The sequence below is a fragment of the Eucalyptus grandis genome, chromosome 11 (assembly GCF_016545825.1).
Source record: "Eucalyptus grandis isolate ANBG69807.140 chromosome 11, ASM1654582v1, whole genome shotgun sequence".
In the NCBI taxonomy this organism is placed as follows: domain Eukaryota; kingdom Viridiplantae; phylum Streptophyta; class Magnoliopsida; order Myrtales; family Myrtaceae; genus Eucalyptus; species Eucalyptus grandis.
In genome coordinates this window covers 44578547-44601180 of record NC_052622.1, presented here as the reverse complement: position 1 = coordinate 44601180, position 22634 = coordinate 44578547, and the positions used below count along the sequence as shown (strand labels likewise).

The window sequence follows — 22634 nt, the reverse complement described above, 5'->3', positions numbered from 1 at the left end:
CGAAGGCGCGGAGAGAAGGCCGTCCAAAAACAGGCACTAAGAAGAGAGAGAAAAAGAGGAGAGAGAGAGAGAGAGAGAGCTGGACTTCTCTGCATTTGCCTCATTCATGGCGGTGTTCTGTTCTTCCTTTTCTCTCGTCTTCCAACAGAAGTCGCGTTTCGGTTAGCTCGCCGGTCCTGATTCCTAGGGCTCCGGAAACATTTCTCGAGAAAATAGGGAGAGAAAAAAAAGGAGGAAAGTCTTGCTCTCGAAGATTTTCCTTTCTTTTCTTCCCTTTCAAAACCTTCTTCGCCTTCCCTTGCTCCTCTTCCCCCCGGCGAACGCGCGCGATCGGGCGCTGCAACAATCGCAGATCACTGAACTCGGGGCGAGGATAGCGGGAACAGATCTCGCCGGCGCCGATTCCGATTCCGATTCCGGTTCCACTTCGATAGAGCGTCGGCGGCATTGGCGAGTTTCGGCTGCCGCGCCGCATTGGTTTTGACTTTTGTGCTCTTTCTCGTTTCTCTTTCTCTCTTTCCGCTTCTAAATTTTGGGATCGTTCCGGTCGTCGTCCTCGTCGGCCTGAGCTTTCTCGGAGATCGGAGGATCGAGTGAGGTTGGGAGATCCGGTCGGTTTTTCCGCTTCGGCGGATGAGAAAGCGAGGAGGGGAGCCGAGCGATTGAGGAGGAGGCGGCGGCGGCGTTCGATCGACAATGAAATGGGTAACATTGCTTAAGGACATCAAGGAGAAGGTCGGGTTAACGCAATCTCCAACTTCGACCGCCTCGTCTTCCTCCCCGGCGTCCGCCGGCCGCAGTGATCTCCATGTCGTCCCTCCCGTCCGCTTCGACTATGCTTCCTCTCCCGCGAGGTAAGCTACTCCATTCACGTGCTTCGTTCGTTCGGGCACATGCTCGGATGTCTTGAGCGATTTCGATCGCTTTTATTACGTGTTTGCTTGCACATGTAATGTCGTCAAAGAAATCTTCTCGTTGATCTGTTCTGCCGATTCACCAGTAGTAGCTCTTTTCACTTTAGCTTGCCGAGGTTTCGAAGGATCATAAGATTTTTTGGTGGTTAGACTCATTTTGGGTACGGAAAGTAATACAAGAATAGTATTTGGTTGTTTGTCTAAGTGAAGTGAAAAAGGGCCCGTTGTATGTTTTTCATATCAAATGATCTCTTCATCTGCTAAAATAGATTTTGCTCATTTTTACCTTTTCGAATTTGCTGGTTTTACCATTTTTCTTGGGGGAATTAGAAAATTCTGGAGCATATAGTAACATTATAGTGAAGATTAGACATCTTGATTTAGAAGTGTCAATGGAGTCAAGCAAGAGGTTATTGTAGGTTGTCTTATGATATTTGAAAAGGCAATACCGTGTCCCAAATTTAATGATAGCTGAGTTGCCCTCAATGATGGACTGAGGCTGGCATGGATATTGGACCACCATAAGAGTGGTTTCTTTTACTGGTTTTTGGTTTTTGTCTGGCCATATCTGTAAAGAATGCTTTGATTATTGATGAGATAACTATGAACTGAGATACTTGCTTAATTAGAGTTGCCTAAAGGCATGCTCTTGTGGCCAAATTTTTGCGCTTTTGAAGCAGGAATAGAGCAGACTATCATGGTGGGTGTGGTGATTTGTCATATTATGGAAAACATGATACACACGTGTGATTTGACGGGGCAACTCTCCCCTACGCCCCAAAAGAACCACGGAAAATTGTTCCTGTTACTTGATTGATGATGAAAACCTCACATTGCGATGAATACTGTGCTCCAAAACCATGACTTCCTCTCTGAGACCTGCTAATTTTTCTAGAGAAGAGTTCATGAAAAAATCAGAGAATGCTCTTTGCCGGTAGCCAGGGAACCCCCTAAAATATGGATCATGTGATAATCTTCGACTAATTTGTCAATAATGAAGCTTTACCCCTGCCTTTTGAAATGATGAATTTAATTGACAGAGAACAATAGAATCTACAAAAGAGGAGCTTGTTCTAGAAAGAGATGGGATCGCTTTTTGGTTTGCGTGTATCTTTTGGATTCCAAGCGCTTAATGTCCTTTCCTTTGATATAGTAATTTACCAAGACAAACATCAAAAAGAAGATTGTTCTGTGAAATCGAATGTCTTTACAATATGAAGCTGCATTTTGGGGTCTTGGAATACTCTTGAAAGCTATGCATCTCATAGAATTGGTATCATAATTAACTCAGAAGGCTTCTGCCAATATAAGTAAGAATTGGCATAGATGTTGTTTTAGTTAAAGTTCTTGGTTCACAGTGGATCCCATTGTGATATGTGCAGAAGATAAGAAGAATAGGTGGATGGTTTACTATATAGTATTTTCATAGTTATTTGTGGCTCTGTGCTACTTATACGGTGTCTTAAATCCTAAGCACATCATGTAGTGTCTTAAATGGTTGGTGCATGCTACCTATTCTAAGAGAGGTCACTTGGTAAATGGGTGAAATGGATGGTTTCACTCAGTGCTATCCGTTGGGTTTTAATATTGCAAATATATTATTAGCTGGTAAGCAATGCTGGAAGCATAAATTGTCAGGTCAGCTAATGACTGGAAGAGCCTGCATGTCCTTTTGTCTTTAATAAGTTGGAATATGACATCTAATAAAATGTCAGTGCACATATAAGGAAACTATAGAACATTCTTTTTTCTTTTCTGCTGAGCCAAAATTGTGGGGATTTGAAAGTGCATGTTCAGATGAGAATTCCTAATCTATCAGCAAAGGTTTTCAGTCTGCATCTCTATTAGTTGTCTGAGTAATAATTATCGAGACATGCTTGGTTGTCCTTAAATTTCCCCAAGCTAAATTCTATTTTGCCTCGGTGTGGCACCTGATAATCTCAGATGGCTGTTGAGATTTACTTATCTTCCTTTACGGTTAACGGCAAATAGTGTACCTTTCAAATCGAGGTTCAACTACATGTCTTATAAGATTGATATGTTTTTTATCCCTTTCCTGGTGCATTACAAGAAAAAGGTGGTACGTTGACGTCTCCAGAGCTGTGTGGGGTGCTTATGGCTCTTGTTCATTGAAGTTCTTTAAATCTTGTACTTGTAGCATGGTCATCGTGTTAGCGTATGAGATTTTTATATGACGTTCCTTCTGCTGTTGGTTCTTCCTTTCGAAAACAGGGACAAGCACGAGCTGGAATTGGACTTTAAAAGATTTTGGGAAGAGTTCCGCTCATCCAGCTCGGAAAAGGTTCTTTCACTGTTTTAACTTCGTCTGCTGTTTCTCTTTTTTATAGAGAATTCGTTATTCCAATCCTTGATATTATTTTGTTGTGCTAATTTTTTTTTTTCAATTGTTGTCACAGGAGAAAGAAATGGCGTTGAATTTGACTGTAGATGCTTTTTGTAGATTAGTGAAGCAGCATGCTAACATAGCACAGTTAGTTACACTGTACGAACCAGCACTGCTCTACATTTCTATTTTTTTTCCCCGAATGTTTACTTTGGCTAGTTGATTTGTTTTATTTTCTTTTCATGTTGATCAATGATCACAATTGGTCTGGTAAATGGCTGCATTCATTGTCAATCAAACTCTGGTAGTCCTTCTTAAGGTCACAGTTTCGATGTTGTCTGAACTTCTGAGTTGATTTGTAGTCTGTGATACTAATTCCTGATATTTTTAGGTTAGTCAACTATTGTGAATTGAGCATTCATCCAAATTTGCTGGCATTTCAAGTTCCTTCACAATCTCATGGAAAAATTTTGGGACATCAAATCTATTTTTCTTTTTGCTTGTGGGGCCATGATGGTTGTTTAGGCAACATGAACAGTAATATATTTATGTCTGATTCAAAACAAATTCTCCTTTATCTGTTCTTATATAACAGTTTCTATGAAGATTGCCTGCTCTTGTTTTCATGTTTTTCCTAGTTGCAGTTATTACTTTTGCCTTGCTCCTTTTCTCTATGTAACAAGCTTGTTTACATATATGACAGGTTAGTTGAAACACACATCTTCTCATTTGTTGTGGGAAGAGCATTTGTTACAGATATTGAAAAGTTGAAAATTAGCAGCAAAACGAGATCCTTGAATGTGGTGGACATTTTAAGGTTCTTTTCAGAAGTTACACAGGTTGGCCCAATGGATCCTAATCTTGTGTCTATGGCTTCTTTATATGATTTTTCCCATGTCAAGTTGCAGTGTTGTAATGCCATTTTCACATGATATATTGCAGGACAGCATCTCTCCTGGGGCGAACTTGTTAACTGCAGTTGAAGTACTTGTTTCTGGGGTATATATTTCTGCAACTATTTTGCACTTTTGCATAACTCACCACATAACTGACGCATTCCAAAATTTTTCTGATCATTGCTAGTTATGCAGCAACAGAGTTGGAGTTGAGTTTAAATGTCTGCTTTAAATATAGGCAGTCTATTTTACTATGCTGCAATGTTAAGTGTGAAGTTTAACCTGTTCCTTTCTTAGCATTTGAGATAGTGTGTAGGCATGGTTAACCTTTCTCCTTCCTCTTTTCATTTTCTGTTAAATTTTCTGCAGCCAATCGACAAGCAATCACTTCTTGATTCTGGGATCCTTTGTTGTCTCATCCACGTTCTTAATGCCCTTTTGGGTCCTGATAGAGCTGATGAACGGTCAAAGGTGACTGTTGGTGAAGCTGAGAAGGATCATGATGAGGACTTAAGGCAAGTCCGGCGGCTTGAGGTAAATTTGCTTTAAGTTCTCGTTCTATTCTAATGGTGCATATAGTAGTTGCGCAGTTGCGACAAACTTTGTTGGTTCTCTGTTTTGTTCCTCCCTAGTGTGGTTTAGAGTGACCATTGTCATGGGTATTTCGATTTATGCAGCTTTTGTATGAATTAGTTCTAAGCAACAGTAATCTCATGGAACTTCTTGTTTGTTGGGGCCTTAGTTATTAGACCTTGATAAGAATCGTTGATGCTGTTTCTCTCACCTCACATTTGGCTCATGCTAAACAAACTTTAACTTGACTTTGATTTGATATCTGTGATGAATGTGTATGTGCTGTTAAGTAATGCATGCATTTAGTCTGTCGAAATGAGAGGAATGTTCAGATTGTGCATTCTCTATGTATCTTATAAGATAAACTAAGTGATTGAAGACTTCGCTGAACTTCTTTTTTCTTGTTCTGATCATCGCATTTTGTTAAGGCTGGGCAAAAAAACCACATCATTCTCTAATAGCACTCGTTACAACCCCTATCTATTTTTTTGTCGCTTCATGTTCATCTTATTTCCTCCATTCGATGCATTATATCTCCTTTGCCTTGGTCAGAGGACTAAACATACTCAAATCAGAAGAAAATAAGAATATGGATTTCCTGGATGCATGGAAGAAAAGGTGCTAAATTGTGAGCTCTAAGCAGATTTCCCTTTTATCTTCGATGAATACAAACAAGCTGGAGATTGGTGCTAAATTATGCTTAACTTAAACTAAGTTTCATGGAAAACGCTTTTGAGGTGAGGGATGACATGGTTATCATTTTGGTTAGGGGGTGTAACGAGTAGATGATAAATTGTTGGATGATATAAACAAGTTAGGTGAATGAAAGATGGCATCAAATGCATGTTTCTGTCAATAGTAAATCATGATTATATGTGTATAGATTGATATTGATTATCAGGAATTTATTGAGAGCAAGAAAGCTATGTACTATGTGCCAGAATTTTGTTTAGGCTTCAGTTGGCCACATGGTGAAATAATTATCACATAATTACCAAGGCTGCTACTAGATTTGGATTATCAAACTAGTACATGTACTATTGTAGTGTCAATTATCTAATCAGCCCGTTAGCTCTTACTCTTTTTGCTACCCAAGGGCAATCTGCTTTTGTTTGTTTTTATTTATAGTTGTGTAAACTTTTTCCCTTATAAAGTCTTCAAATGTCCAATTTAATGTGATTTGGGCTTTATGCATCTTAATATGCTCTAGCAGTTTTTGGCTATCCTTTATGTTGTATGGTGGGCCAGTGAACCTAAGATGAATCTTCTTTAGTGCAAGCAGTTCACTGGAATTGCCTTGTAATCAGAAAGCATTTGAGTTTCTCAAGTGATAATATTTGAGTTTAAGTTGCATTTTAGAACCACCTTCGTTTGCTTTGAAAAGGATGTATTTTGAAGTTTTGCCGCTTGCATGTATACTTTGTGCCAAAAAGAAATTCTTTTGTCCTGCACTGCTCAGATGGATGTGGTTGCAGGTAGAGGGAAGTGTCGTGCATATTATGAAAGCATTGGCAAGCCATCCTTCAGCAGCCCAGAGTTTAATTGAGGATGATTCATTACAGTTGCTTTTTCATATGGTGGCCAATGGTTCTCTGAATGTCTTTTCTCAGTTTAAGGAAGGTCTTCTTCCCCTTCACAGCCTGCAGCTTCATAGACATGCTATGCAGGTAACTGCTTAGCTATTTCAAGTATATCTGCGACACTGCCGCCTTAAGGACTTTGAAGATCATATATATATATATATATATAATGTAGTTTTTCCCTCTCGATATTAACGATCTTATGAATGGTTTTATGTTGTGCTAGATACTGGGTCTGCTTCTGGTCAATGATAATGGATCCACAGCCAGATATATTCGCAAGCATCATTTGGTATACTCATATTTTATTTATATTTGCTGAAAAATGGTGGCATTCTTCTTACCTTTTATTGAGCAACCTTCTTTGTCCTGAATTTCAGTCCTTGTTTCTTAAATGGATGTTTGGAAATAATCCCCATTCAGTTTAGTTTCTGGCTTGATCGTGGTGTCTAAAAGGATGTTTCTTTTATTGTTTTGAAAAAATATTAAGAATGTGTCTGTTAAATGATAATGTACTTATTACTTGTGCACTCTTATGATATTATATAATTTGTACTGGTGAGTGCAAAGCACAAGTTCAATTTCTGAGCGGTTCTCCTATTACGGAGAATGATGACAACTTTCATTGTGTTGTTGAAAACATAAAGAGATTTGGAAAACCTGCTCCATATGCTTCTATAAGTGGAGTTGATCGGAGAGGGTGTTGCCCTTTTTTTAGTGGGGTCAATGGACACCATGTGAATTTTTAATCTGCCTATGGCACATGTATACTTTTAGAACTATCGTAGATGCTTCTGACCTCGTTAATCTATTTGTTGTTGTCCTTATGGAGCATTTGAGACTGGAAACTCAACCTCCTAATAATTTGGGAAGTTCAAATCACAGGAAAGAAAGCCCAAAGCTTAAAATTCAGTTTCATTTTTTGTTGATTCTATACAATTTCTCTTTATATTCCTTTTCATATTAGTGGAGTCCAACATAGCCTAAGAATATATCCAACTCGCCCATTGAACTTGATTTAGAAATGTGTCATGATCCCCAGTTTTTTTTTTTTTTTTAAAGGACAAACAGAATCATGATCTCAAGAGTTAATGTAGTCAATCTACTCTTCCTAAATTGAGGGGATAAAATAACTATAACAGCAAGAAGCCCTGTTTCACTAAGTGGGTCAATTGAATGAATCCTATAATGCGATTATGCTCTATTCTGTGTAAGATGCTTGTAAGCTCTAAATACTCCGTATATTTCTTTGTCATCTCCTTTGACGTTTTTCTAGGCCTTCCCATTATATTTTCAACCTGTGTTTGTATCCCCTGATAACGTCACCGTGCTGGAGGCTTTAGACAGCTTCCTTCAACATGATTAAATCATCTAAAGACGCTTCTCATATCTTCTCCTTGATTAGGCCAAGAACTACTTTATCGAGGGGTCCATATCAAAAAGCTGTGTTTAGAGCTCCTCCTGTCCTGACTGATTGCTTAACCCACAACATATTCGGGCTCCATCCCTGATTGTTGACATGCATTGCCCAACCTTTCTTGAGTTGTCTGTTTGATTATGTCTCAGCTGGCTTTAATCCAGTAACATGATTTCATGCATGCAGATAAAAGTTCTCTTGATGGCCGTGAAGGATTTCAATCCTGACTGTGGTGATTCTGCTTACACGATGGGCATTGTGGACTTGTTACTTGAATGTGTAGAACTGTCATACAGGCCTGGTACCTTATTCTTCATTAATCTTTCGATTCGAAAGTTGTTAGTCATTCTTGGAACAACTTCATTTGCAGCATTATTTTATTGTTTCAATTCTGACTCTTTGTTCACTGTTCTCTGACTAATTTTCGATGCACTCTCTGACTTATAGAGGCTGGCGGAATTAGGCTAAGAGAGGATATCCACAATGCTCATGGTTATCCCTTCCTTGCTCAGTTTGCACTGGTTATGTCTAGCATGCAGAAAGGTCGGAGTGCTGAACCAACCTATGTGAAGTCATATTCTGACAAGGATTATACTTCGGATGGTTCCCATGCACTTTTAGATAGACATGACCTTGCCGATAAAGAGGATTCTGTGCAGGGAAATCTGTCCCCAGCCCTCTCAAGATTACTTGATGTTCTTGTTAATCTAGCTCAAACTGGACCTGCTGTAGCAACAGTATCTCCTGGAGGGAAAGGACCCAAATCTTCTCATTCGAAAAGTACAGCACACAACAGGAGCCGCACATCCTCTTTTGATCGAATTGCTGATGTGGTGAGAGACAATAAAGTTAAGGACCTTGAAGCAATCCAGGTGCTGCAGGAAATTTTTCTCAAAGCAGACAATAGGGAATTACGGGAGGAAGTACTGAACAGAATGTTTAAAATATTCTCAAGCCATTTAGAAAACTACAAGTTATGTCAACAATTACGCACAGTTCCACTCTTCATCCAAAACATGGCCGATTTTCCTCCATCTTTTCAGGAGATTATTTTGAAAATTCTTGAATATGCAGTAACAGTTGCAAATTGTGTTCCTGAGCAAGAATTACTTTCACTAAGCTGCCTGTTGCAGCAGCCAATAACCCCAGAATTAAAGCAGACAGTTCTTTCCTTCTTTGTGAAACTTTTGTCCTTTGATCAACAATACAAGAAAGTCTTGCGAGAAGTAGGTGTGTTGGCGGTTCTGCTAGATGACCTTAGGCAGCACAAGTATCTTCTGGGTCCAGACCAACATAGTGGGAACACCAATAACCTGGAGAGAAAATCCAGCTCTAGCAGCTTCCAGAAGCATTTGGACAGTAAAGATGTCATTATATCTTCACCAAAGTTGTTGGATTCTGGTTCTGGGAAGTTTCCTATTTTTGACATTGAGGGTACAATCGCTATTGCATGGGACTGTTTGGTATCTCTGCTGAAGAAAGCTGAAACTAACCAAGCAGTATTCCGTACTGCGGATGGTGTGCCCACCATTCTTCCTTTTCTGGCATCTGATATTCATCGTCCGGGGGCCCTCAGGGTGCTGTCATGTTTGGTCATTGAAGATATGTTGCAGGTTGCCGTCATTCATAGTTATCATCATCATTTCTTTTTTCGTTGCTGTTTGTTAGTCTATTTGAATCGTCTTCAAGATAAAATGATAGCTGCATCTTGGTGAGATGAATGGCATGCTCTTATATTATAAAGTTAGGGTTCTCAGAAGAACTCTATCTCTCTTTTGGTATGCAAGTAACTGTTAGCTACAAAAGTAGGGAATGAATGGTTTACTTATGTTGAATTTTTCATCTTACCCAAAAGAAAGAATGCCCTTTTGCTACAATGGTCTTGACGAAATTTGGTAAATTGTCAATTAGCCAGTCCTTTCAATTACGAGCTGGGGGAAAAAAAAAGTCCTTCAACGAATTTATGTTTGATTTAGTTAATAATTTTTATCACTCAAAACTCATGAGGTGATGAGGGCAATTTATTAATTGTTTCTCAATTAGCTGTGATACATGCCTGATTTATTTATTTATTTTTATTTATAGCTTTATCGATGGCAATGCTCTTTCAATATCTTCATATTAGTTTTCATGTACAATCAAAACCGCACTCTTATTTTCCTTTTTTTTTTTTTGGGTTGGGCATCAGTAAAGTAATGATTGACTTTTGATCTCTGGCAGGCTCATTCTGAAGAACTGAGTGCAGTTGTTGATGTCCTCAAGAGTGGAATGGTTACCAGTGTTTCAGGAAGTCAATACAGACTGACAGATGATGCAAAATGTGACACTATGGGGACCATGTGGCGCATCCTTGGAGCAAATGAATCAGCTCAGAGGGTTTTTGGTGAAGCAACTGGATTTTCACTTCTTCTAACAGTTCTTCATGATTTCAGAAGTGAAGAAGGGAACACAAATCCTTCTTTAAAAACTTATATGAAGGTCTTTACGTATTTATTGCGGGTTGTGACAGCAGGAGTGTGTGATAATGCAGTCAATAGAATCAAACTGCATACGGTAATATCATCGCAAACTTTCTTTGATCTTCTGTCAGAATCAAGCTTGCTGTGTGTCGAGTGTGAGAAGGAAGTAATACAATTGTTGTTGGAACTTGCACTAGAAATTGTGCTGCCACCATTTTTTACTTCTGAAGCTGCAAGATCATCTGAGTTGACTGAAAGTGAATCTGCCAATTTTCTCTTTGTAACCCCGTCTGGTACATTGGACATCAACGAGAAACGAGTGTACAATGCTGGTGCAGTCAGAGTTCTCCTTCGTTCACTGCTGCTCTTTACACCAAAGGTGCAGTTAGAACTGCTCAACCTCATTGAAAAGCTTGCTCGTGCTGGCTCCTTTAATCAAGAAAATCTAACGTCTGTAGGTGCGAGTAGTACCCTGTATTTTCAGCTATTCATAAAATATTCAGTTTTTTCTTTCTATTTACCTTTCTTTTGTCTTGTTAGGATGTGTGGAACTGTTGTTGGAGACTATTCATCCTTTCATATCGGGATCATCTCCATTACTTTCATATGCTTTGAAGATCGTGGAAGTTCTCGGGGCGTACAGGTGGGTATCATTTGGTTTTTAGGTTTCCTGAAATGTATTCTTGATGTATGTTATGTCTGAGTTAAACAAAGGGTGTAAATTTGTGTTAGCAGGTTGTCTTCCTCAGAAGTCCGAGTGCTTGTTAGGTACATTCTCCAGACGAGGCTGATGAATTCTGGTCATATTCTTGTTGATATGATGGAAAAATTAATTCTTTTGGAAGATACGGCCTCAGAGAATGTTTCACTGGCACCATTTGTGGAGTTGGATATGAAGAAAATTGGGCATGCATCTATTCAGGTGTCACTGGGAGAAAGATCATGGCCTCCTGCTGCTGGCTATTCATTTGTTTGTTGGTTTCAGTATAAGAACTTCTTAAAATCTCAAGCGAAGGAAATGGAACTTTCAAGAGCTGGTCCTTTTAGGAAGCGAGGCTCAAATATGCAGCGGAATGAAAGGCAAATCTTCCGGATATTTTCTGTTGGTGCTGCTAACAATGAGAACACCTTTTATGCTGAGCTTTACATTCAGGAGGATGGTGTCCTTACCCTTTCCACAAGCAACTCTAGCTCTTTATCCTTTTCTGGTTTAGAACTGGAAGAAGGAAGATGGCATCATCTTGCAGTTGTACATAGCAAACCCAATGCTCTTGCTGGTCTCTTTCAAGCCAGCATTGCATGTGTATATCTTAATGGGAAACTTAGGCATACAGGGAAACTAGGATATTCCCCTTCTCCAGCTGGGAAGTCTTTGCAGGTTACAATTGGGACTCCTGTTAGTCATGCAAGAGTTTGTGACTTGACATGGAAGCTGCGTTCCTGTTACCTTTTTGAGGAGGTGCTCACACCTGGTTGTGTCTATTTTATGTATATCCTCGGTAGAGGTTATAGAGGGCTATACCAAGACACAGAACTTTTGCGATTTGTTCCTAACCAGGCCTGCGGTGGTGGTAGTATGGCTATTCTAGACTCATTAGATGCTGAGTTGTCTTTGGCTTCAAGTACGCAGAGGCTTGAGGGTGCTGTCAAGCAGGGAGATTCCAAGGCAGATCGGAGCGGGATCGTTTGGGATTTAGACAGGTTAGGAAATCTCTCACTCCAGCTATCTGGGAAGAAGCTAATATTCGCATTTGATGGAGCTTGTACGGAAGCTATTCGAACAAGTGGGTCTCTGTCGATGCTCAATCTTGTTGACCCTATGTCAGCTGCTGCTTCTCCTATAGGTGGTACGTGTTTCTTTTACATTTTGTACGTGAAATAGCAGGTTTGGATTATTCACTGTATATGATTTCATTTTCTTCATCTGATTAGATTTTCCTAGCGCTGCTGTTTTGTAGGTATACCGCGATTTGGGCGGCTGCATGGAGATATCTATGTTTGCAGGCAGTGTGTCATTGGTGATGCTATACGTCCTGTTGGTGGTATAACTGTTATTCTGGCCCTTATTGAAGCTGCTGAAACCCGGGACATGCTGCATACGGCCCTTACTTTGTTAGCTTGTGCACTTCATCAAAACCCTCAGAACGTAAAAGACATGCAGAAGTGCAGGGGATATCATTTATTAGCTCTCTTTCTGCATCAGAGGATGCCATTATTTGACATGCAATCCCTTGAGATTTTTTTTGGAATAGCTGCATGTGAAGCTTCATTTTCTGAACCAAAGAAGGTGGAACCTGCTCGAAACAGTTTGTCACCTGCTGCGATTATACAGGAAGCAACTTTTGAGGATCTAAATCTGTCGAAGTTCCGTGATGAAGTTTCTTCCATTGGGTCTCATGGAGATATGGACGATTTCTCTGCACAAAAAGATTCAATTAGCCATATTTCAGAGTTAGAAAGTGCCGATATGCCTGAAAATTCAAATTGCATTGTCTTGTCCAATGCAGATATGGTTGAACATGTGCTGTTGGACTGGACATTGTGGGTTACTGCCCCCGTTTCCATTCAAATTGCGTTACTGGGATTTCTTGAGCATCTAGTGTCAATGCATTGGTATCGGAATCATAACCTCACTATTTTGCGCCGAATCAACCTGGTCCAGCATTTGTTGGTGACTCTGCAACGGGGTGACGTCGAGGTTCCAGTTTTGGAAAAGTTGGTTGTTTTGCTTGGAGTCATTCTGGAAGATGGTTTTCTGTCATCTGAATTGGAGCATGTGGTTAGATTTGTGATTATGACATTCGATCCTCCTGAATTGTCACCAAGGCAGCAAATTGTGCGAGAGTCAATGGGGAAGCATGTTATTGTTAGGAATATGCTGCTTGAGATGCTTATTGATTTACAGGTGACTATAAAATCAGAAGAATTGCTGGAACAATGGCATAAGACTGTCTCCTCTAAATTGATAACATACTTCCTTGATGAAGCTGTTCATCCAACTAGTATGAGGTGGATTATGACTCTTCTTGGTGTGTGTCTCGCTTTTTCTCCCACTTTTGCACTCAAGTTCCGTACAAGTGGAGGCTATCAAGGTTTGGCACGGGTGCTTCAAAGTTTCTATGATTCGCCAGACATATATTATATTTTGTTCTGTCTCATGTTTGGAAAGCCTGTTTATCCGAGATTACCAGAAGTTCGTATGCTGGACTTTCATGCTCTTATACCTAGTGATGGAAGTTTTGTGGAGTTGAAATTTGTTGAACTCATGGAATCTGTTATTGCTATGGCCAAGTCAACATTTGATAGGTTGAGTATGCAATCAATGCTTGCCCATCAAACTGGCAACCTCTCAGAGTTTACTGCTGGCATTGTGGCAGAACTTTTTGAGGGAAATGCTGATATGGCTGGAGAGCTTCAAGGTGAAGCTCTCATGCACAAGACATATGCTGCACGTTTAATGGGTGGGGAGGCATCAGCTCCTGCTGCTGCGACTTCGGTTCTGAGATTTATGGTCGACCTTGCAAAAATGTGTCCTCCATTTTCTGCTGTTTGTAGAAGAGCAGAATTTCTTGAGAGCTGTGTCGACCTTTACTTTTCTTGTGTTAGGTTAGTCTCGAGATCCTTTCTTTCTTATTTATTCATTCCTGAGCATGATATGCTGGGACTTGTTTGTATTACCTTGCATTCTACTAGATTTATAATTGCAAATCTAGAAACCAAGCAACTGTCTTATCTGATACAAACTCTGCACTGTTCTAAAAATTCCTTCTGTTTTCTGCTGGCAGGGCTGCATATGCAGTGAAGATGGCGAAGGAGCTCTCATTTAAGACTGAAGAGAAGCACTTGAATGATGGTGACGATACCAGTAGCTCGCACAATACATTTTCTAGCTTGCCTCATGAGCAGGAGCAATCAGCTAAAACCTCCATAAGTATTGGAAGCTTCCCTCAAGCCCAAATAAGTACAAGTTCTGAGGAAACACCTATTCCTTGCAATTACACGGCCAATAATAGTGCTGAAATCAAGATCTCCACATCCCATCAGGATTCAACCAGATCAATCCTCAAAGATGACCAGGCCGTTCAAAGCCTTGATGGTGAGATTGTTGACCTGGAGTCACCAACCTCTGATACAAATGGACCAACCTTCCACAATGTTAAGACTGTGGAATCTACTGCTCATTCCATAGATATCCAGGATTCTGCGCCTCCAACTGCAATTAATTCTCCCAGTTTATCTGAGAAATCTAACTTCAAAATTGCATTGACTCCCTCTTCGTCTCCAGTTATTGCATTGACATCATGGTTGGGAAGTACAAGCCACAGTGAGTCCAAGAGTCCTCTTGTTGCTACTCCATCCATGGAATCCTCTCTCTCTGCTAGTGATTTTGATCTGTCTTCTGAATTTAAGTCCAGTTCTCACAGTTCAACCGCTGCCAATACCTTCTTTTCAGTTACTTCAAGGATTCTTTTTGAAATTGATGATGCTGGTTATGGTGGTGGTCCCTGTTCTGCTGGAGCAACTGCTGTTCTAGATTTTATGGCAGAAGTTATATCTGATTTTATGACTGAGCAGATAAGAGCAGCCCAGGTTGTTGAAACAATTTTGGAAAATGTTCCTCTTTATGTTGATGCTGAATGTATGCTAGCATTTCAAGGTCTATGCCTTTGTAGGCTGATGATTTTCCTTGAAAGACGTCTTGTACGTGACGATGAGGAAGATTACAAGAAGCTTGATAAAATCCGCTGGTCATCTAACTTAGACTCATTATGCTGGATAATTGTGGACCGTGTATACATGGGTGCTTTTCCACAGCCTGCTGTGATATGGAAAACACTGGAATTCTTGTTATCGATGTTACAGTTGGCAAATAAAGATGGACGAATTGAAGAAGCAACTCCTACTGGAAAGGGTCTCCTATCAATTGGCAGGGCCAGCAGACAACTGGAGGCTTACATCCATTCAATGCTCAAGAATACAAATCGGATGATAATGTACTGTTTCCTACCATCGTTCTTGGTCATGATAGGGGAAGATGATCTCCTTTCACGCCTAGGTCTACTTGTTGAGTCTAAGAAGGGATTATCTTCAAGTTCGGCCCTGGAAGATTCTGGAATTAATATTTGCACTATCTTGCAGTTGTTGGTTGCCCACAGGCAAATCATCTTCTGCCCCAGCAATATTGATACAGATCTAAATTGCTGTCTCTGTGTCAATCTGATCTCGCTTCTTCAAGATCAAAGACGAAATGTGCAAAATATGGCAGTCGATGTCATCAGATATCTATTGGTGCACCGTAGGGCTGCACTAGAAGAAATGCTTGTCTCTAAACAAAATCAAGGACCACACCTGGATTTACTACACGGAGGTCTTGACAAATTATTGACAGGAAGCTTACCGGCATTCTTTGAGTGGCTTCGGAGTTCAGAACAGCTTGTCAACAAAGTTCTAGAACAGTGTGCTGCTATTATGTGGGTGCAGTATATTGCTGGATCAGCGAAATTTCCTGGTGTAAGAATTAAAGGCATAGATGGTCGTCGTAAGAAGGAGATGGGAAGAAGATATCGGGAAACATCAAAGCTGGACTTGAGACACTGGGACCAGATAAATGAACGGAGATATGCATTGGAACTGGTTCGTGATTCGATGTCTACAGAGCTTAGAGTTGTTCGTCAAGATAAGTATGGATGGGTTCTTCATGCTGAGAGTGAGTGGGAGGCCCACCTCCAACAACTTGTTCATGAACGAGGCATATTCCCTATGCATAAATCACCTGATGAAGGAGAGCCAGAGTGGCAGCTTTGTCCCATTGAAGGACCATATCGGATGCGCAAAAAGCTGGAGCGGTCCAAATTGAAAATTGATTGCATCCAGAATGTTCTTGATAATCAGTGTGAGCTGGCTAGATCAAAGAATGACAATGGCCCCAGTGCTTCTGATACCGATTCGGAACCATTTTTTAACCAGTTGATTGAGGGTGGAAAAAAGAATGATGTTGATGGGGAGCTATATCATGAATATTCCTATAAAGAAGCAGATGATGGGAAGGATGTGGCCTCCTTGAGGAATGGATGGAATGATGACAGAGCTAGCAGCTTGAATGAAGGTAGTCTTCATTCTGCCCTCGAGTTTGGTGCGAAATCTAGTGCACTGTCTGGGACAATCACTGAGAGCAATCAAGGGAGATCTGATCTAGAATCTCCGAGGCAATCTTTGTCTACGAAAATTGACGACACCAAAACTATGGAGGATAGATCAGAGAAGGAATTGCATGATAATGGAGAATACTTAATCAGACCTTATTTGGAGCCATATGAAAAAATCCGATTCAGATATAATTGTGAACGAGTTATTGGTCTTGATAAACATGATGGAATATTTCTGATAGGTGAACTGTGCTTATATGTGATTGAGAACTTCTATATTGATGACTCCGGGTATATCTGTGAAAAAGAATACGAGGATGAACTCTCTGTCATTGATCAGGCTTTGGGGGTAAAGAAGGATGTCAATGGTGGGATGGACTTCCAATCCAAGTCCACTTCTTCTTGGGGCACTGCTGTCAAGGCCTTGGTTGGTGGAAGAGCATGGGCTTATAATGGTGGTGCATGGGGGAAGGAGAAGGTCTGTACAAGTGGCAATCTGCCTCATCCCTGGCGAATGTGGAAGCTTAATAGTGTTCACGAAATTTTGAAGCGTGATTACCAGCTGCGTCCTGTTGCTATTGAGGTATTCAGCATGGATGGGTGTAATGATCTCCTTGTTTTTCACAAAAAGGAAAGGGAAGAGGTGTTCAAAAATTTGGTAGCCATGAATCTGCCAAGAAACAGCATGTATGGTTCTTCTTTCCTCTTGGTGCCACATTCAAAACATTGGTTCTTGGTCATTATTTCTTGGCATTTGCCATGACTTTGATCTTGGAATGGATGTCTACGAGATGCATATCTTTTTGCCTGCGTGAGAGAGCACTTGCATTGGTTCACACATTTCCAGTTTTAAACTGGTGTTGGCTTGGAGCCTGTCCTTTACAAATTACATGCTCCTTTGTTGATATGATCTAATTTACCTAGGGTAGTCTAGCACAGGATAGTGTTTCGTGCAAGGGACAGGAAGTCAGTTTTAAAAGCTTTTTGGTCCTTTATGATTATAATAATGGGTTCTGCACATATCACATGACAAAAGAAAATTAGCCAGTTCTGGATTTAGTTCTGTCATTTCTTTAGAAGGCATGTTGTGTGTGGTCCAAGAGAGACTTGAGAAATGTTTCATATCATGTATCTAAATTTCACGCGTTGTGCTGTCTATTATGAACATCTGATTCTGTCACCCGTTGCTTCTATAATATGAGCTTTTGTTCGACACTTATTGCCCTTCCATTTTCCTCAGGTTGGACACGACCATTTCAGGATCAGCAAAGCAAGATAGTAATGAGGGCAGCCGTCTTTTTAAGTTGATGGCTAAGTCTTTTTCAAAAAGGTGGCAAAATGGAGAGATTAGCAATTTCCAGTACCTGATGCATCTGAACACCCTCGCAGGTCGTGGATACAGTGACCTCACACAATATCCAGTGTTCCCCTGGGTTCTTGCAGATTATGAGAGTGAAAGTCTAGACTTTTCAGACCCCAAGACATTTCGTAAGCTCGACAAGCCAATGGGATGTCAGACACTGGAAGGGGAAGATGAATTTAGGAAAAGGTAAACATATAGATGAGGTGTAATATTAGATTATTCACTACACACTAAGACTGCTCTTAGATGCTGATCGACTCACTGATCATTCTGTAGTCTGTCTGGGGGTGTCTTGGGATTTTGTGTCTCCTTTGGATCTTAGTTGTTTTTAACTTCGGCTTATATGAGAATATTATGAAGCCCCCTAAAACAGGCATTCCTAATCCTGTTTTCTAGAGATGAACCCTTTCTAGCTGAAAAGAGAGGAAAAAGAAAAGGGTAATAGGTATCAATAGAAGCTTGAAAATGACCGTAGGACATTTTGTTAGCTACTTAGAAATGCTGGTCGGTTCATTGAACTGCCCTTCTCTAGAGATTTTACTACTATTATGTATTAATCTAGTTGAGCTAGTGCAATCCTGCTTATCTGTTTGTGTTCATTGTGTACTGCAGATATGATAGTTGGGATGATCCAGAGGTTCCGAAGTTCCATTACGGTTCTCATTATTCAAGTGCTGGAATTGTCCTTTTCTACCTTCTTCGTTTGCCACCTTTCAGTGCTGAAAATCAGAAGCTACAGGGTGGCCAATTCGATCATGCAGATCGTCTCTTCAATGGTATCAAAGACACTTGGCTGAGTGCTGCTGGGAAGGGTAACACATCAGATGTGAAGGAACTTATTCCTGAATTCTTTTACATGCCTGAGTTCCTGGAAAATCGCTTCAATCTTGACTTGGGAGTCAAACAATCTGGAGAGCAGGTCTGTCTTGGTATCTCTATTGGATTACTACCTTTATTTTCTGTTTTACGTGTTAGATGAGTAAGTGGGTTTCTACTCTGTCAAAAAGAAAACCAGATCTCTACTACATACATACTCCTTTTTTGGCTTTCCAGTGATTATGAGAATAAAGTGGTGATCTTTCAGGTAGGTGATGTTGTCTTGCCTCCTTGGGCTAAGGGAAGTGCGAGGGAATTCATCAGGAAACACAGAGAAGCGTTAGAATCTGATTATGTTTCAGAAAACCTGCACCACTGGATAGACCTCATCTTTGGATATAAACAAAGGGGCAAGGTAGGTCTCAGGAACTTTCATTTCACAGTGAAATCTGTGTACATAATCTTTTTTATTAAGAAAACTCGTCATGACATCTTGGAGGATTCTGAATTGATCACCAACTCTTAGGAAGTTCAGTTCAAATGCTATACTTCTTTTGTAGCAAACCTTGCTTTGTTAGGGCTTCAAAGCCTTGCCTCCTTAACTTACCCCTCAAATTGAGGCGTGTGTGTTGGTGCGGCTTTGATCCCACCATTGGGTGCCGAGTTTGAATCCCTCCACACGTACTCAATTTGGACTTACCTGGTGCCAGGGGTGCAGCCCTCCTGGCAGCCCTTGAGTGGTTAACCTTATGCAACTGGCACAAGCAAGGAGGCATAGGTTCCCCTCACAGTCCTAAATAAAATAACCCTGCTTTGTCACTGATGCAGCGAAAATTAATGCTGTATTCACTGCTGATCTACCAATTTTATTAAAGAGGAAAAATTTAAATACTGCTTTTATTTGCTAACAACTGCGGCTGGGAAAGATCACACTATAATTGTACGGTGATAGTGTTGATATACTCCAACCTTTCGTTAATGCTAGGAATTAATGTGCTAGCAAAGTCCATTGTCTTTTCTTTATAGATTCCCATCTCTTTTCACTATTTCCCCGACCACTGATCACATAAAAATGAAATGCTACTTGCTAGTCTGCTAAAATGAACTATTCACAAATCTTCCTTTCGGTTAGTTTTTTGTTTCTCATACTTACAGCTGCTCTGTTGACAGGCTGCTGAAGAAGCTGTTAATGTATTCTACCATTATACATATGAGGGTAGTGTTGATATTGACTCAGTTACAGACCCTGCAATGAAAGCCTCCATCTTAGCACAAATTAATCACTTTGGCCAGACACCGAAGCAGCTTTTCCTGAAATCCCATGTAAAAAGAAAAGTTGACAGAAAACTTCCTCCGCATCCACTAAAGCATTCTGCCCATCTTGTTGCGCGTGAAGTTCGCAAAACATCAAATGCGATAACTCAAATTGTTACACTCAATGAGAAAATTCTAGTAGCTGGAGCCAACACATTGCTTAAACCCAAAACTTACACCAAATATGTTGCATGGGGTTTCCCGGACTGTAGCTTGAGATTTATGAGTTATGATCAGGACAGACTCCTCTCTACTCATGAGAATCTTCATGGCGGCAACCAAATTCAGTGTGTGAGCTCGAGTCATGATGGTCAAACTCTAGTTACTGGGGCAGATGATGGCTTAATTTCAGTTTGGAGAATAAGTAAAGATGGACCCCGCATCACACGTCAATTGCAGTTGGAGAAGGCACTTTCTGCTCACACAAGCAAGGTGACTTGCCTTCATGTTAGCCAACCGTACATGCTGATCCTGAGTGGATCAGATGACCGCAGCGTCATTATATGGGACCTCAGCACATTGGTCTTTGTTAGGCAATTGCCCGAGTTCCCAACTGCAGTATCAGCAATTTATGTAAATGACCTCACTGGGGAGATTGTAACAGCGGCGGGAGTGTTGCTTGCTGTTTGGAGTATCAATGGGGATTGTCTAGCTGTGGTGAATGCATCACAACTGCCATCTGACTATATTCTGTGTGTAACCAGTTGCACGTTTTCGGATTGGCTGGACACAAACTGGTATGTGACTGGTCATCAAAGTGGCGCTGTGAAAGTTTGGCAAATGATTCATTGCTCTGACCTAGAGGCCGAGGAGAGCAACTTGAAGGGTTATTCCGGAGGGTTTAATCTGGGTGATAGGTCATCAGAGTACAGATTGGTGCTGCGCAAAGTTCTCAAGTTTCATAAGCAGCCAGTAACTGCCCTCCACCTGACCAGTGATCTGAAGCAGTTGTTAAGTGGGGATTCCAATGGGCATCTGTTGTCATGGACGATACCTGATGAAGTAGTGAAATATTCGTTTAATAGGGGGTAGTATGTGGAAAATCGATGATTCCTGATCGTTTTTCCTCAAGTGGCAGATCGATTCTTTGACGATACTCCTAGGGTGAGTGTGCACCCATGATGGAGGAGTCTCCAGTTCATGTGGTCTGCAGAATGTCGGACAAGGGACTGACCCGCCATTTAATTGAAAAGAGCAAAGCCGAGCCTCAAGAAAGCCTCTTGGCAAGGATCGGTGAAAGAACGGACAAACCTGGGATGCGTCGAGGTCCCAGAATTGATAGTACGCGGTGAAATTTTTTAGTGAGGCATGGGATGTTTCTGATTTTGCTGGTGAACATCCGGGGGAGTGATTTATTCAATGTAAATAGATGAGTTCGGTGACAACGAGCATTATGTTGTACAGCAAAGATAGTGTGCCTGTAACATTTTATGACAGTTCATATTGGAAAGAATTTGTGAGAGTTCTTGAATTAGTTCACACTCGACAGTGTTCTTTCACATTTCCATTTTTGCGAAAAAGCGCCGCTTGGGTCTTGAGCCCCGCTTTTATTTTGTTGTGAACAGTTGAATCTATCTCTTCTCTCTCTTTGACTTTACAGTGTTAATTTTCATTTTGTTTTCTTTTCCTTGTAAATCCTCCTTAATCTTGTTTATGGAAGACTGATGAGCCATGAAGTTGACATGCATACATTTTCTCTTCCGGGCCTGCTTATTTTGCCTTCTTAATATTGCTGCTTAAGAAGTAATATTACCTTTGTTGTTTCTATCCTACGAAGTAATCAAGTATCACAGATAATCCCACTTGCAATAAAAAAGTGAGATGCATAAATAAATGGTAGGATGAGATTTGTAACTTGGAGGCAATAGTGATTTTTGTTACCAAGTTTGGGTCATTGGAAAAGAAAGCCCTTGTATCTTTGCTATCCAAATGACAAAATATCTTTAAAAAATCCTAATTCCCACTTTCACTACTGACGAAAATTATGTTATTTTCTACCATAAGTAGCTCATTGATTAGAAAATACATGATAGTTGGAGGAAAACGCGTATAGAAACTATGTTGGATGCATCGATTGCATACGTTATTAACACATTCCGACCATTTTAGATTTATGCATGCCTAGCTAATAATAAATGTTTTAGATGCATTGATCTCACGTGAATCTGGATCATCTAAGAATTTTTCCATAATATGAAAACACTTCTTCAAGATTTAATAAATAACAAGCCCTTTTCCTTTCCTTTTGATATTAAGCCTACCTTCGTTTGGGTCCTTCTGACGAAAAGTCGCCGATGCCGCTGTAGTACTCTTAGGAGGCAGATCCGGGGTGAGAGTAAGCAGTTTGTCCTGAATTTGGAGTCTCCAACTTCGAGGAGACAGCCTTTGGGGTCGGGTCAAGAGAAAGTACATTCTCATCCAAGCAGGAGAAACTGGCTGAGACTTCTGAATCCACACCTTGATTGTGGACCAAATTTGGGGCCTCGATTGTCTTAGAAGACTCCACTCCTATACTAAAAGGAAAGAGCACAATCTTTGGAGGGGCACTCAATCCCCTCGACAGCTTGCAGGATGAAGGGGGGTGCACGGCCTTGGGCGAACCATGGGTCCTCAACCAGTGAGCCTGTCCCTTGTCGCCCGAGATAACTTGACTGGAAGATGCACCATCCTATTGCCTCGGTCAACAACTACATACCTATTGCCGGTTGTAATACTATTTATAAATATATTATCAAGGTTCTAGTCAACCATATAGCTGCAGTCCTCCAGGATATTATCAGCCATTCTCAGAATGCCTTTGTCAAAGGGCGAC

At 40.7% G+C, this 22634-nt stretch overlaps 1 protein-coding gene across 1 annotated transcript; it reads left to right on the top strand.

Annotated features, from left to right (window-relative positions):
* On the top strand, positions 1-21414 carry LOC104426631 (protein SPIRRIG). Its single transcript, XM_010039754.3, has 19 exons — positions 1-854; positions 3147-3216; positions 3332-3417; positions 3962-4097; positions 4201-4257; positions 4524-4688; positions 6203-6394; positions 6534-6599; positions 7911-8025; positions 8172-9337; positions 9945-10641; positions 10724-10826; positions 10919-12030; positions 12142-13789; positions 13969-17016; positions 17570-17878; positions 18305-18611; positions 18777-18923; positions 19679-21414. Exons 1-19 carry the CDS (start codon positions 697-699, stop codon positions 20852-20854), a joined length of 10758 nt encoding a protein of 3585 aa, XP_010038056.2. The 5' UTR covers positions 1-696; the 3' UTR covers positions 20855-21414.
* The last annotated feature ends 1220 nt before the right edge of the window (positions 21415-22634 follow it).

What these genes read in the sequence shown, in the direction of transcription:
- LOC104426631 (XM_010039754.3), top strand. Translation starts at nt 697, where the DNA reads ATGAAATGGGTAACATTGCTTAAGGACATCAAGGAGAAGGTCGGGTTA. An exon ending in TATGCTTCCTCTCCCGCGAG is followed by an intron (nt 855 to 3,146) that starts GTAAGCTACTCC and finishes TTTCGAAAACAG; the next exon opens with GGACAAGCACGAGCTGGAAT. An exon ending in AATCTGCCAAGAAACAGCAT is followed by an intron (nt 17,017 to 17,569) that starts GTATGGTTCTTC and finishes CATTTTCCTCAG; the next exon opens with GTTGGACACGACCATTTCAG.